Below are 16,573 nucleotides of genomic sequence, written 5' to 3'. Positions count from 1 at the left end.
GGGAGTTTGGTAAGGGGAACTCTTTCCCCTCCTTCACTCTTACTCTCCCTGGTTGTCTTTGGATCCTTCACCTGAGGCCTTGTTCCCTGTTATATGTCAGTCTTACCAGGTTTATTTGTAACTAGAGGCCTGATGCACGAAATTTGTGCAAGAGTAGGCCTTCGCAGCCCCCACTGCCTCGCGGTCCTGGCTGCCTCGCGGCCCTGCCCCGACCCACTGGTCATTCGGAAGGTTGGTCCTTGTTCTGGTCTAATTAGCATATTAGCTCTTTATTATATAGGATATTGACCAGATCATTTTCTCTAGACCCTGAGACTCTTACGTAGGAGTATTTAAAAGCTAACAGTCAATATTGACTATACCTGCTTATCAGTCCCTTTTGGTAAAGTGAATGGTTTAATGCATTAGGAAACAGTTACAAAGACCCTTAGTATAATTAGTCCTTACTATCTTTTTGCCTCTTTATAGGGCTTTAAGGCAGCTTTTTATTGTGATCAGTATGAATACATTTAGAAGATTTTTAAAAGAACTGTACCATCTTTCAGTTGAATTTGAACCTTGAGTATCAGTGCATTTAAATTTTTTCTTTTAAAACTTTTCAGTAATGGAAAATGTGACCCATGTCAACCAGGATTTGGATCTGTTCTGTTGAAGGCTTTACTTGATAATATGTCATTTTTACCTGCAGCTGCAACTGGTGGTATGTGAAATTAGTTTAATCACTAGTAACTGTATTCTTGGGAAATATTTCACAATATACTTAAGATTATTTAGTAACTTTTTTGTATATTTTCCTTTTTTTACTGTATCTTATCTTTTTCAGTGGTTGTTGTGTTCTGGTTGGGTGGGCGGGTACTTTCTGTTTAATTATATTGCTAGGAAAAAGTGGGATAGATAAGTATAAATATCAAGTAATCTTATATATACATTTTCCAGTTTCATTGAAATCATTGAGTTTGGTGTTTTTTTTTTTTTTTTACTGACTATAGATCAGATATCACAAACTAAAATGCTAGTAGGTTATCAGAGAGGTTTATGATTGGTAGCAGCTATAGTCAACTGAAATTCTCTAAAAGGGGCCAGTGGGTATTTTTTTTTTAGCACCTGAAGACTGTGGTAATATCATTCAAGAATGAATGTAATTATCAAGTAGGAATTGAGAAAGCAATCCCCTAAAGTAGCATATGCATAAGGTAATGAAGATTAAAATTTTTTTTAAATGTGTTTTGCTGTTTTATGTTGTTTTTGTGAAAGGATACTGATATGCCCTTTTAAACCTAATGCTGTATTTTTAGTAGCCATTTCTTACTATGTTTTCTTTTATAAGTGACCAACCCATTCAACATGTTATCTCAATGAGAATATATTTCATAAGGATTTGATCTTTGGGTATAACAGGAAAAAAGCTTTCTCAAAGTTATTTGGTAAATGGGTATTTATCACTATCTTAATTTATTATTAAATTTTTAAAATATATTTTTATTGATTTCAGAGAGGAAGGGAGAGGGAGAGAGAGAGAGATAGAAACATCACTGGGGATCAAGCCTGCAACCTGACCATGTGCCCCAACCAGAATTAAACCGTGACTTCCTGGTTCATAAGTCAGTGCTCAACCACTGAGCCTCTTTGGCCAGGCACTATTTAATTTACTTTTTTTTTAAAAAGGATTTAAAAAATATATATATATATTATATTGATTTTTTTACAGAGAGGAAGGGAGAGGGATAGAGAGTTAGAAACATCGATGTGCCCGCAACCAAGGTACATGCCCTTGACTGGAATTGAACCTGGGACCCTTCAGTCCGCAGGCTGACGGTCTGTCCACTGAGCCAAACCGGTCAGGGCCACTATCTTAATTTAGATAGTTTGTTTATAGTTACCTTGCACATATAGTGGACAAAACTCTTAACTCTGTGTTATATAGAGTAGGATATTTTGGACTTGGTTGATCACTTTCATAGTTTTCTTTGATTAAAATATTTCGTTGACAGTAGTCTTAGAGATAAAATGCTTAAATTTTGGTGTGTACTTACTTAGATATCTCAAATTTTATAAAAGAGTCTTAAAATACATCACCACGATCATCTTTTAAGCAATATTGGTCTGTATTTAATTGGCAGTATAGGATAACTATACTGCATTCACTTGCTTAGTAAGGTGTGTTAGTTGTAACTCAATGATGCCATCCATTGTTCTTGAAAATTTTAGTGCTACAGAGAAACAGTATTTCAGGATGGATGGCTTGAAGGCCCTGACATCTTTATACTTTTCTAACTATTCCAAAATGTCCCTCAGAGTCATCTCATGTTATTGAAAATCTAAATGTGTAGTTAGGAAGTTGGTCCTTCTTTATAAACTGCAAGCTGTAAGAAAGTCTGTCTAGGAAAAGGAGACACTGATAAATATGTAATCTGAAGTTTTCTTTGTTAGAGAAAAATGAGGAGATGTTGATTTTTGTTGTTTTCAGGTTCTGTCTATTGGTATTTTGTCTTACTGAATTATGTTAAAGATGAAGATTTGGCTGGGTGCAGTACAGCTTGCGCATCTTTGCTTACTGCTGTGTCCAGACAGTTACAGGACAGGCTAACACCAATGGAGGCTTTACTTCAGACAAGGTATTTTAATAGATATAATGACTAATAGTGGGCCTTTCTGGACATGGTACCACCTTTACATTGTACTGTCACATATATATTTGCTTAAAAACCATTTTTCTTACAAAAATATATTGAAATTATACCCAATCTTTTCCAAAATGATAATAGCCTTTCTTTTCACCTGTTTCCCCCCCTCCCCCCCGAAGTGATTCTGTTTAACAATTTTGGAAGTCCTAAAGATTGTTATTCATAAGACTAATAATAATAAAATATTTAAAAATTCTATTTCTTGCTAAGGGAAGAAGGATTTAAGGTAATTTGTTAAAACTTTATAGTCAGAATTATGTAAGTCACTTATAGCCCTTAACTAGTATTCTTTATCTCCTGATTAATTACCTAACACTTCAACATAATGAAATAAAGAAATAGAGTTGCATAATGGTTTTGTGACATTTTTAAATTGGAAATCTCGATTTTGATGAAATTTTACTCAAAGCCTTTGTACTTTTTCCTGGGTAATGTAGTGATTGTGGTGAGGTAGGGCTGTCTCATATCTCTTCCATGCTTCAGTCTGCAGAAGAAGATTCAGTCTGGATTCATTAGCTGCCAGCTTATTGGAATCACATTTGTTGACTCTGGACCTTGTCTTTTGGAGTATAGGTTTACAGGGATCACAGTTGAGATTCACTGAATTTAATGGGTTAAACCTGGTTAGCATCTCTTTCTGCCCTGTCTCAAACTTCTTTAAAAACCAAGTAAATAGGTAATTTATTAATTAGATGGCTGACAGGAAAATTTTTAGGACACTTTTTTGTTTTTCAGATATGGATTATATAGCTCACCATTTGATCCAGTCCTCTTTGATTTAGAAATGAATGGCTCTACTTGTAAAAATGTATACAACAGCAGCATTGGTGTTCAATCAGATGAAATTGATTTGTCGGATGTCCTTTCAGGTAGTAACTTCTTTTATTAAAGGAATTTCTGAATTTTAAAACTTGTATTTAAGCTACCATTTAATTCATAGATTATAGTTGCTATATTTTACCTTTAAAAACTAAAATTTAGAACTTAACATAAGTGAATCATTAAACTATTTGCCTTTCCTACTTAATCTCCCACCCCTCGATTATTAAGGCTATTTTTGAAAGAGAAGTGAACTTGTTTTTTATGTTTCCTTGCATCATGTCAGTTTGACTTTAATACTCAAAAGAGACTATTTAAAATTTTATTATTTGTTGTAGTCTTTTCACTTATATTTGGTGTGCTTTTCCTGTCTTTAAAATCAAAGAACATATTTCATATTAAAAATAAAATTAATATGTACTTATTGTATTGTAATAAGCAAAGATGCAGAAAGAAAAATAATTTTCTGCATCTACCATTACACTCGACTAAGGAAAACTTTGTGCACAGTGTTATATGTATTGTATACATTTCTGAAGAAAATACTTTTAGGATTGAATGGACTATAACATATATATATGCCTAAGTGATCATTACGACTGAACGACTGGTCACTATGACGTGCACTGACCACCAGGGGCCAGACGCTCAATGCAGGAGCTGCCCCCGGCCTGCAGGCCCCCATTGCCTAATTGGGGCTGGGCCCCGGGCTGGGATGGGCAACCAGGGGTGGGTGGGGGCGGACACGGCCCCTTTCCCAGAGGGACCGAGGGCCGGCTCTTTCCTCAGTGCCAGCGGCCAACTTCCCGGTCCCTCCCCCAGGCCGGCAGGCCCTGATCTCCCTATTGGGGCCGGGCCCCAGGCTGTGACGGGGAACTGGGGGTGGGTGGCGGCGACCAACCTACTGTGGCACCTGGGTGGGGGGGCTGCGACCTCTTTTTTTTTTTTTTTAAATATATTTTATTGATATTTTACAGAGAGGAAGGGAGAGGGATAGAGAGCTAGAAACATCGATGAGAGAGAAACATCGATCAGCTGCCTCCTGCACACCTCCCACTGGTGATGTGCCCGCAACCAAGGTACATGCCCTTGACCGGAATCGAACCCGGGACCCCCCAGTCCGCAGGCCGACGCTCTATCCACTGAGCCAAACCGGTTTCGGCTGGGCTGCGACCTCTTGCCGGCTACTTGGGGTTGGGGGTGATGGGTATGGAGATTCGGTGAGAATGTGGGTTGTCCGCTGAGCTCATTCTCACTTCCCTGCTACCCTCTCCTGGGATGCCAGGGCTTGCACACCAGGGAGGCCCTCATGTTCAGGTGCTGGACATCACCCTGCAGCTGCCGGGACCGCAGGGGCCGGTTGGGCTTCTCGTGGGTTTGCGCAGGAGCCGTTCTGCAAGGCTGGCTGGGAGAGAGCGTGCTGCCTGCCTGGCTTCCATGCAGCGCCACTGGGCGGCCCAGAGGCCCACGCTGTGCCCCTGCCAGCAGCGTCCAGTCACGCTCACCACATCTCTGCGTGGAGACTCGGGCACCGTGACTCAGGCAGTGGGCAGCACGCAAGGGCCGGGCCCCCCAGGTGGTGCAGGGCCCAGAGGTGAGCTGGGACCTGCCCTTCCATGCCAGACGCTAGTGCTTCGATCGCCTGCCAGACCTACAGATCACACTTGTTCACGAATTTTGTGCTCTGGTCCTCTACTTCTTTGTATAATCTTCTCAGGTGATAGAATTTGGTGTTTAACCCATTTTGTTAGCTAAAGCAATGACCATTTTATTTTTCATTTCCTTCCAGCTTGCTGAACTTAACTGAAAGTGTTGCTTGTAAACCTAAATGTTAGAAAATGTATTTATAAACATAGTAAGATACTTACCACTTTAAAATAAGTAAATTTTGAATCAGTCTCAGTTTTATTTTAATACTAGAGGCCCGATGCACGAAGATTCGTGCAAGAATGGGCCTTCCTTCCCCTGGCTGCTGGCACCGCCTTTGCTCTGGCCCGGAGCCGCCTTTTTGCCTTTGCTCTGGCCCGGAGCCGCCTTTCTGCCTTCCCATGCTGCCCAGAGGCCCAAAGTGGCTGGGGCAGTGAGGAACACCTGCGTTGTCGCCATGGTGATGACGCTGGTGTCCTGCCCCTGGCTGCTAGGCACCTGCGTATGCAAATTAACCTGTTACCTTTGTTGGGTTAATTTGCATATCCACTCCTGATTGGCTGGTGGGCGTCACAAAGGTACGGTCAATTTGCATCGTTCTCTTTTATTAGTGCAGATGAACTATGAATTGTGAGAAAAGCAAAAGAAAAATCAAATATCCTGTATAATAAAAGCGTAGTATGCAAATTGTCCCCTTGACTAGGAGTTCGACCAGGGGTCAGGGACAGCTGGGGGAAGGGAGGGAGGCCCTGGCTGGTGTTGGCAGTCAGCTGGGGGAAGGAAGTTCGGCCCTGGCCGGGGAAAGGAGTACCTGGCCGGCACGCCTCCAGCTGCTAGGGACCCTACCAGTGCATGAATTTCGTGCACTGGGCTCTAGTAGAAATAGAAAATTTCTCAACTCTTTCTACCCTTTAAGATTACCATTGTTAATAGGATGTTTAGCTATTTAGACTTGTTTTCTATACATGCTTTAATGAAAGTGATCATATTATACTTATTGGTCTATTACTTGCTTTTTAAAGACTTATGCTGCCTTGGTTATATGCCTCCCTTTGATGATTTAAGCTCTGACTGACTACTTCATGGCAATCTGGCTCTTTCCAAGTAACACATTAATTTATGAGTGGAATTCAGATTAGATAGCTTTAGGGATATAGACACCTCCCATATATCTTAGAATTGAATGAGAGATCCATTATGGAGAGAGTGTAAAGAGAAGACCATTGAGCTCTGGCCAAGCCAGGTAGTCAAATATACAAGAGTAGCCACACCCAGTTTAGAAGAACCAGGAGAAGTGACTTAGAAATCATAATATGTCTCCTTATGAATGTCTCACCATTTTATTCCTTACCATAGTCCTTCTGTGCCTTTTCTCAGCTAATGGCATCAGTCGCACAAAACAAATCTGAATGTCATCCTTGATACTTTTGTCTTTCTCATCCTTCACATTGAGGCTATCACCAAATTCTATTTTTCCACCAATGTATAATTCAAATCTGCCTATTCCCTTACCTCCCATGATCATCTGGTGACAGATAGCCACAGCAGTTATCTTGAACCTGGGCTACAGTATTAGTTTTCTAATTGGTCTTCTTGCATCTGTTCTTGCCTCACTTCAGCATATTCTCCATATTGCAATGAGTATGATCATTTTGAAATGCATACCTGATCCTTTTACCTCTCTCCTTAAAATACTTTTCATGTCTTCGCATTACTCTGCAGTCCCAAGTCTGTAATATAGTATGCAAAGTCTTGTGTGATCTAGCTCTCTTTCCCTTGCCACTGTGACTCATTAATCCCCTCTTGGTTCCTGAGATCCTATCATGGAGTCCAGGGGTCAACTGTTTTCATGGTAGAATGATGTTATTGCTTCATGGAGTCCATGGGTCAACTGTTTTCATCATAGAACCATGTCATTTGCTTTTTTGTTTTTTCACTGCACTGATATTTCTACTGTTTGTGCAAAAGCATGATGTTCTTCACTAGGTACTTGCACTAAAAAATATGCCAGTTTCACATTCACTTACAAATTTCTGAGATGAAGTAGTAAAAATTGTTAGCTTTATTCAATTTTGAACCCATGAGTACTCATCTTTTAAATATTCCATGCTGAGATTGGAAGCATGCATGAAACAAACACATTTGCTGTATACTGCAGAACCATGACTGTTTCAAAGAAACACACTGTGCAGTTGAGTTATAAAGGGAATGTTTATTTCATGGAACTCCACATTTTTATTTGCAAAATATGTTTATTATAACTTGGTTATTTGGCAGGTATTTTTACACAGACTTATAGAAAAAGTCTGTCAGTGCCCATCCAATTGATAGTGTTTGTTCCCAGTATTAAAAGTAGAGCTTTTAAGCAAAAATTAGAATTTCAGAAAATGTGTATCCTCCACAGTGAACTTGACAGCTTACCAATACATGAAGCCTTTTTTTTTCTGGTGGGTTATGATGATATTAGTGATTGTCATTTTCTGATATTATATAATGAAATGTGTTAACATTTGAAGATCTGTATATAGTGGTGAACCAATATTTTCCAAACAAATGGCTAAATGATTCTTTAAAACTACAAGATAGGCCAGTTAATATTAGTGCAATCGAGTTTGAGAAGTTCACTGATCAGATATCAGTATAACTTGGCAACTAATCTTTAAAAAAAACCTGGTACTTGTCAAGTTTTTGAATATGTAAGGCTATTGAAATCTTTTTCATATACCTGTTTGTGTTGGGTTGGATTTCCTTCATATACTTCTACAAAAACAACATATTACAACGTAGTTAATGGGGAAGGCAGGAAAATCCAGTTACCTTCTGAAAAAGCCAGATTTTAAGGGATTTATAAAATGTAAAACATTGCCACTCTTCCATTAGGTATTTTTGTTTTAGAAGACAATTATTTTTCATCAAAGTATGCTGTTGTTTTATTTTTTATCTAATGAGTTTATCACTATTAAATGAATTAATATTTAAAATTTCTCATTTTAAAATTTATGCTAAGTATCAATATATAAGAACTGTTGCCTCACTTCAGCACATAAAAGAAACCAGCCAACATAAAAGAAAGGTTTTTCGAATTCTCAGTTATTCTGAAGCTATGAAAAGTGGTGTAAGGATTCAGAAATATTCCTCTAGCCACATTTGTTCTATCAGTTCAGTTCCTGTAATGTGCCTTATTCCTTCCTAGTGGAGAGATTTCATTCAAGTAATTTTTTTTTTCCTGCCTGGATTCTCATGCTCAATGGAGTAAATACATAGAAATCTCTTATTCTTTCCATGAACCTCATCACCTCATCATGGAACTATTTTATTATCCCTTGACTTTCACTGATTTCCCTTTATTAGCCCTTTGAACTTCCCTTAAGTAAAACATAGCATTTAAAAAAAATTCAATTGTATATTTAGTTGTTTAATGAAATAACCTTTGACACAGAAAATGTATTTCACGAGAACTGGGGCCTGTCCTTTTACTCTCCTATTAAGTGCTCAATAAATACATATTTTTAAGACATGTGTCAGACCCTATACTAACTAGGCACTGATGGGACGTTGGAAAATAAAGTTATGGCAGTTTAGTGTTGCTTTTATTAAATATATATGTTCTTAATTGATTTCAGAGAGGAAGGGAGAGAGATAGATAGAAACATCAATGATGAGAGAGAGTCATTGATTGGCTGCCTCCTGAACATCCCCTGCTGGTATGGGGCAGGGGGGTCGAGCCAGCAACCTGGGCATGTGCCCTTGGCCGGAATCAAACATGGGACCCTTTAGTCTGCAGGCCAATGCTCTATCCACTGAGCCAAAGGGGCTAGGGCTAATGTTACTTTTGTTGGTAACAGTTTTTATATATCCTCATTTTTTCCATATTGAGTTTCTGTTTCACTTTTGTTGTTACTTATGTTAAAAGTAGTATTAACTCCAGAAAATTGAAAGGACTAAAGATAACCTTTTCCCTTACCCCATAGACCCTTATTTCTTTTGTGTTCATCCACCCATTCTTCTTGCTATGGTTTTATTGCCATACTTTAATTGTTCACGCTAGAGGCCCGGTGCATGAATTAGTGCACCAGTGGGGTCCCTCGGCCTGGCCTGCGGGATCGGGCCGAAACCAGCTCTCTGACATCCTGTGAGGGGTCCTGGATTGTGAGAGGATTCAGGCCAGGCTGAGGGACCCCACTGGTTCATGATTGGGGCCAGGGAAGGATGCGGGAGGTTGCCCAGCCAGGGAGGGACCGTGGGAGGGCTCTAGGGTGTGTCTGGCCCGTCTCGCTCAGTCCTGATTGGCCGGACCCCAGTAGCAAGCTAACCTACTGGTCGGAGCGTCTGCCCCGTGGTGGTCAGTGCATGTCATAGCAAGTGGTTGAGTGGTGTTAGCATATCATTAGTATATTATGCTTTTATTGGTTGAACGGATGACCAGACACTTAGCATATTAGGCTTTTATTATATAGGATAGGATAGTTGTGACCATGTGATATATTTCTTTTACTATACACTGAGTGGCCAGATTATTACGATCTCTGAACGCATAATAATCTGGTCACTCAGTGTGTGTGTGTGTGTGTGTGTGTGTGTGTAATAGAGGCCTGGTGCATGAATTCATGAATGGGTGGGGTCTGGCCACCCTGACCAGTGGGAGGGGACATGGGAAGTTGGCCGGCCTGCCTGCTGGTCTAACTCCTGGTCAAGGGGACAATTTGCATATTTGCCTTTTATTATATAGGATATACACTGAGTGGCCAGATTATTATGCGTTCAGAGATCGTAATAATCTGGCCACTCAGTGTATATGCTAAATTAAACTATTTTTATGATTATAAAGTAGTATGCCTAATTTTAGGAAATTGACAATATATATAAAATATAAAGAAACATTTACAGATCTTGTTCATACTTTGGAATGTTTATTCATTTATTTAGTGTCATATTTGTATAGTTGATATCATAGATTGTATTCTGATTTTATGCATACTTAACAGATTGGGCAATACCTTTTGGAAGTAGCTGGTTTTTTATTTTTTTCTCTCACTTAAAATCTATATCACTCGTTATTGTTTCTTATTAATGTGAATGGACACTGAGTTGCTTTCATGCAACTCTGCTTTTGTAATAAGGACAGTATCTTCTGCTTGTGAGTTTTCTTAGTACCATGTCAATTGTGAAGCGTTATGTAAGGGTTGTGTGTTTGTTTATATGCCTTCTGTAATTAAAATTGGGCTAGCACTGTTATTCTCATATGACGGTTGCCTTTTAAAGATTTATTCACATATTATAAAACTTGTGTCTTTTCTGCATTAGGAAATGGAAAGGTCAGTAGTTGCACAGCTGCTGAGGGTAGTTTCACATCTCTCACTGGACTTCTAGAAGTTGAACCCCTACACTTTACTTGTGTGTCAACTAGTGATGGAACCAGAATTGAAAGGGATGATGCAAGTACGTTTACTGGTATATACCTTCTTTTATTATTTACATTCTTTTATATATTATAAGCTGTATAAATATTAAGTGACATATAAGGATTTAAGTATATGTTTACAGTACTTATAAGTTTCTTAACTGTCATATTAAGTACAAATTTATTAAAAGGGGGGACATTTTGGGGAAAAATTATAAGTAGTTTTATACTTTCTAAATCTTCATAGGATTTTTTTTCTACCCTCTAGTGCACTATTTTAAATCTTATGGTTTTTTATGTGTGTGTATATTGAGAAGTTTTTCAATTTGGAAAATATTAAACGTAATGAAAATAGAGGGAAGAGGAAGAGAACAATAGACTGTATTTCCATTATCTAGCTTCAATAATCATCAGTTGATATCAGTCTTGTGTGTAGTTTTGGCATCATATTATTTTATTTCTTTCAGTTGAAGTTAAAGGTATATTTGGTACAATGCTTTGAGAAGTGTGAGATGAGTAAAGAGGGAGTACCATTTTTCCAGCTAGTTTAAAGCAACTTCATAAAGATTTATGAACCAATATTTGAGTATGTTGAACAGTGTGGTTTTGCTGATGTTTTAGATGAATAATCAATGGGATGTCTCATTTTGTATATCTGTTATCTTCTAACACTTGAATAGAAAGATAAATCATTTTGCAAGAGAAGTCATGAAAAATTTAAACTTGTCCTTGGCTTCAGAATGGCAAAGGGTTTTAAAAGAAATTTACTAGTTTTTTATTTCAGTACTCTTTATACAGAATCATCTTATATCTTCCAATTGTGGCAGTAACTACTAAGTGAAATTTATGGCTTATGTATAATGACGATAGTTTCAATTTAAGGTTAAATAAAATTGTAATGTTTATTTTATATGCAGATGCCAAAAGGGTCAAAATTTGTTTTTGTTTTCTTAGCATATAATAGTCACTTTTGTACAAATTAATTTTATACTACAATAGACATGACAAGAAATTGAACTTTCAGATATTCTTTAGTTAAAACTTAAATTCTTCCTTAGAACTATCATAAAATTATCTAAGATTTTTATTTTAAGAAAAATTAATGTGTTTGAATAAGAAGTTTTACAATATGAAAATGGATAAAAGAGTAGGTTTGAGAAATAAAAGCATTCCTTCACATTGCCCACCATTTCCTCTCCTGCAAAGGAAGGTATGGAATTGTTTTTATGTGTTTCTAAAGGTAGTCCATGCCTGTATAAGCAATTACCACTGTATTATATTCAGGCTGAGACTTTCCTATAGCAGAAGGATTTTTATTAAACACTAGTAACCCTGCGCATGAATCTGTGCGCCAGTAGCTCTCTGTGGGGCCTGGCCGCTCCGTGACCACTACCCAGAGGCTCTCCGCCGCCCTGAGGCCCATCCGCGCCCCGGCCTGGCCAGAGGCCCATCTGCGGCCGGGCACAGAACACTTGCCTCGTTGCTGCGGTGACAAAGCAAGCATTCCGCCAGGCCGCTCACGCTGCCTGCTCTCAGCAGCCGCCCCCCTTCCCCATGGGACTGGGGGATTCCAGTGGGGCTGAGAGGACTGGGCGCCACCATCTTTGTGACGGAATGATGATTAATTTTCATATTACTCTTTTATTAGATAGGATTAGGGCAAAATCCTGCCTTTTGCTCGCCATTATGATTATTAAATTCCTATCATTGCATGTATGTAGTTAGTCCTTTTTCCTTGTGAAATAGCAAGATTCTATTGTCTGAATAAAATAAAATTCATGTATCCACTATTGATTTTGTATACTGTTGATTAACATTTGGGTACCACCAGAAGGTGACTGTAGTCTTTCAATGTTCTGTTTACTTTTTTGGGGGAAATATGTTGTGTGTCAAATGCAATGCCCATACAGAAAAGTGCTGAAAACAGTTATATAGGCCAGCAGTTTATCTCAGCATACTAGTAAACTGTTATTGTGACCACCAAATCAAGAAGTAGTATTTCTAGTACTCTAAAGGGTGTCTTTATGTCCCTTTCCATTTATTTCTCTCTCATTCTCTTCAAAAGGTAAATAAGCATTGTCCTAACTTTTCGAGAAATCATTTCTTATATTTTATTCTTTTTTGTATAACTAATTAATTATGCATTCTTAAGCAGTAGTTGAGTAGGGTCTATAACAGTCGTGGGCAAACTACGGCCCGCGGGCCGGATCCGGCCCGTTGGGCTGTTCTATCCGGCCCGCGGAGCCGAAAGAGCGGAGGGTTCTCTTGCTCTCCCCTCCGCTCCTTTACTTTGAATTTATATTAGTTCACACAAACACTCCATCCATGCTTTTGTTCCGGCCCTCCAGTCCAGTTTAAGAACCCATTGTGGCCCTCGAGTCAAAAAGTTTGCCCACCCCTGGTCTATAAAATAGAAAATTGAATTTATTTTTTTGGTCTGCTCTCTGTTCAGTGTTATGATTGTTAAATTCACTCATATTATTGCATATATGTAGATCATTGGTCTTTTTTCATTGCTGTTTAAGATTCCATTATATGAATAAAAATAAATTTATGTGTCCACTTTTGCTTTGTATACTGTTGGTCAACATTTGTGTTGTCCCATTGTGGTATTGTTATTACTAATGGATATAGTATTCTCTTGGTAATGAACGTAAAAGTAGATTTGCTGCTTCATAGGGTTGTCATATATTCAAGTTTAGTAAGTAATGTTAAAGAAATGCACTTCTTAATTTCCAAATATATGAGAATTTTCTAGTTATCTTGTTATTGATTCCTACTTTAATTGTTGTAGGGCCAGAGAAATACTCTGATTATCAATCTTGCAAAATATGATAGGAATTGTAGAGGGTCAGCTTTTATAAATATTCCATGAATGCTTGACAATAATGTTTACTTAGCACATGTTGGTGAAGTGTATTCTATATCTGCATTTGTGCAAGTTTGCTTTTTGTGTATTCATGACTTTAGCTATTAGTGTGTGTTGTTTTTAGCTAAGAAGATTGGTGTAAAATGTGTCTATTTTAGTTTCATCACTATACATTTTGAAGCTATAGTACAAATTTAGAATGGTTCTACTTTCTTGTGAATTGAATATTTCATCATTATGAGATATATTTTTTATCTCTAATACTAGAGGCCCGATGCACAAAGATTCGTGCAAGAATGGGCCTTCCTTCCCCTGACTGCTGGCACCGCCTTCGCTCAGGCTGGAGCCGCCTTTTCGCTCTGGCCCGGAGTGGCCTTTCTGCCTTCACACACTGCCCAGAGCCGGAAGCGGCTGAGGCAGTGTGGAATGCGTGCGTCGTTGCCAGCAACGCAAGCTTCCTGCCCCTGGCCACTCAGCGCCTGCATATGCAAATTAACCTGTCATCTTTGTTGGGTTAATTTGCATACTCACCCTGATTGGCTGATTGGCTGGTTGGCATCATGAAGGTATGGTCAATTTGCATCTTACTCTTTAATTAGTGTAGATTGCTATTTTTTCTAAAAGTAGTTTGTTTGATATATGTATACCTAGCATCAGCTTTCTTTTGGTTATTATTTGTATACTAGAGGACCAGTGCATGAAATTCGTGCATGGGTAGGGTCTCTAGTGGCTGCCGGCTGCTGGCCGGGGCCTCCCATCCCCTGGCTGCCTGCTGCCACAGCTGGCTGGGACCTCCCTTCCCCCAGCTGCCGGGGCCTCCCTTCGCACCCTCCTTCGCCTGGCGCTGCCCGCTCATCTGCTTCACCATCCTGCCATGGTCCCGCTCTTTTAAGGGCCCGTCGGGGCCAGCAGTGCCTCCACTGCTGCCTGCTGCCAGCGCCACGTTGCTGACCCCTACCATGTTCCGTGCCGCCCCCTGGTGGTCAGCACACGTCTAACTCTTGGTCGGTCGAACTCTTGCCTGTAGGGACAATTTGCATATTAGCCTTTTATTATATAGGATTATGTGATTTTCCTTTTTATTTTCAACTTTTTGTTCTCTCCTTATATTTTAGACACACATATTTTTAAAACCCAACATATAGCTGCCTCTTATGCATTCTGATTCTTGTCTTTCAGTTGGAATATTTAATGTACATTTAATGTAATCACTATATATTTATGTTTAAATCCACTGGTTTTTAAAATTAATATATTCTACTATATTTCTCATCTTGCTAGATGTATCTTTTTTTCTCCTCCTTTTAGTGATTACATTTTTATTGGCCTATTTTACTTTTTACTATTATTAAATGTTTTTACAAAGATCATAATGTAGACATACTGTTGACATCTGAAAGTCCTGTTGCTACTTTTACCATCCCTTGAACATTATTTATTATCTTCCAATTTATATGGCATTGTGATTTTATACTTTAAGTGTATTTTAATTTCACACATTATATTTTTTATATTTAATATTCATTTGGATTTATCTCATAATTTCCTTTTCACTTTTCTTTTGAACTTTTATCTGGTATGATTTTATATCTGAAAATACTCTGTAAAGATCTCCTTTTTGAATTTGTCTACTCATGAAGTAACTTAGTTTTATTGGAAAATTTTAAAAATATTTTTTGAATAATTAGATGAATAAACCACATAGTCATTATTCAGATTGCAATATTGATACTTTCCATATTTCTTTCATCATATTTATTTTGCTTTAGTATGTCAAAAAAATACTAGGTATATTACTTACCTCTATGTAAATAGGTGTCATTTTCATGTACATAAGTACCTTAAACAGTAAGACATCCTCTTTAATAACTGGTGCCATTTTTATCATAATCATCTAAGTTAACTATAATGTGTCATGATACATTTACCATAATTAGCATAATCAGTTCTATGGTATCTGATTTTCAACACATAATTAAATTTATCTGAATATCACAATAACATTTTATATTTGGCTTATTTGGATTAATAGGTGTCATTTTCATTCTTGAAATAATAGTTTTCTGTTTTATTATAGAATTTTAAGTTAGCTATTATTCTAGTGATTTAAAGGTAATATTTCCTTATTTTTCACCTTCCACTGTTTTTGTTAGACATAACTTGTCAGTCTTATTATTCCTTTTTTAAGTTCACTGTCAGTACTCAAGCTGTTTGTGATTTCATTCATATTCATTCAATATCTCTATCTTGCTTGAGATTCATAGGGCTTCTTGAATCCTTACTTGCATTAGCTATAGAGAGATCTGAGCCCCATAGCTCTTCAAAAATTGCTTTTGCCCTGCTTTCTGTTTTCTCTCGTGTCCAATTTCATGTATGTTACATCTAATCACTGTAATTGGTATAATTTTTAGTTTTTAAATATGTCCTTATACTGTGGGTATTATCTTCTAGTTCATTTTAGTATACTAGTTCTTTCTTTTGCTGTGTAATCAGTGTGTGTGGGGGGGAAACTACTTTTTTTTTCCACTCTACTGCAGTGTTGCCTCTGTTTAAAGCAGTGGTTCCCCCAACCTTTTTTGACTGTACCCCATCTAAGCATCTCTAAAATCCTGATGCCCCCTCTGTGACATAATTCTTATTAAAAAAGTGAACTCCTATTCATGTGGAGGAAGCCTAAAAGAACATTAACTTGGTCTAAACAAGCTTCCAAAGAACATGGCATCCATGAAAAAGAAAAAGAAAAGAATGAAAGGACAGTTGAAATACTGAGGAAGAAGTCACTAAGCAATTGTTAAAAAAATAATAATATTAAGTGATATGAAAAAATAGCAAATAAGTTTCAAAACATAGAGAATTGAAATGCATAAATTTATTACAATATATACTTATATATGTGTATGAGGGCCCTAGAACCATAAGAATTGCAAAAAAATCACTGTTAATAACTCGTTCTCGAATTGCCCTCCCTTAAAAATCAATTTGCTCCCCTGTGGGGCGTGTGCCCCACACTGGGAACCACTGGTTTAAAGTCATGGGTCTGCTATCTATTTTAATCTATTTTTGTTCCATTGGTCTAGCCCAGTGGTTGGCAAACTGCGGCTCGGCTCGCGAGCTGCTGTTTGTTGCTCTTTTGACTAATGAGTTTGCCGACCA

At 38.0% G+C, this 16,573-nt stretch overlaps 1 protein-coding gene across 7 annotated transcripts in view; it reads left to right on the top strand.

Moving 5' to 3' along the window:
* The window catches only part of BIRC6 (baculoviral IAP repeat containing 6), a 194,526-nt gene that overhangs the window by 61,942 nt on the left and 116,011 nt on the right, over positions 1-16,573 (top strand). For 5 of the 7 annotated variants that reach the window (XR_013961518.1, XM_080686115.1, XM_080686116.1 and 2 more), the window contains 4 exons: positions 603-700; positions 2,468-2,615; positions 3,420-3,553; positions 10,455-10,601. Coding sequence is in view for 6 of the 7 variants with exons in the window: in XM_080686115.1 (XP_080542241.1) it covers positions 603-700; positions 2,468-2,615; positions 3,420-3,553; positions 10,455-10,601 (527 nt within the window). In the remaining variant the exon portion in view is untranslated. The remainder of the gene's footprint in view (positions 1-602; positions 701-2,467; positions 2,616-3,419; positions 3,554-10,454; positions 10,602-16,573) is intronic. The other 2 variants (XM_080686117.1, XM_080686114.1) reach the window with 1 other exon arrangement.

Source organism: Plecotus auritus (genome assembly GCF_963455305.1).
Source record: "Plecotus auritus genome assembly, chromosome: 8".
Taxonomy (NCBI): Eukaryota; Metazoa; Chordata; class Mammalia; order Chiroptera; family Vespertilionidae; genus Plecotus; species Plecotus auritus.
This window is presented reverse-complemented; position numbering and strand designations above follow the sequence as displayed.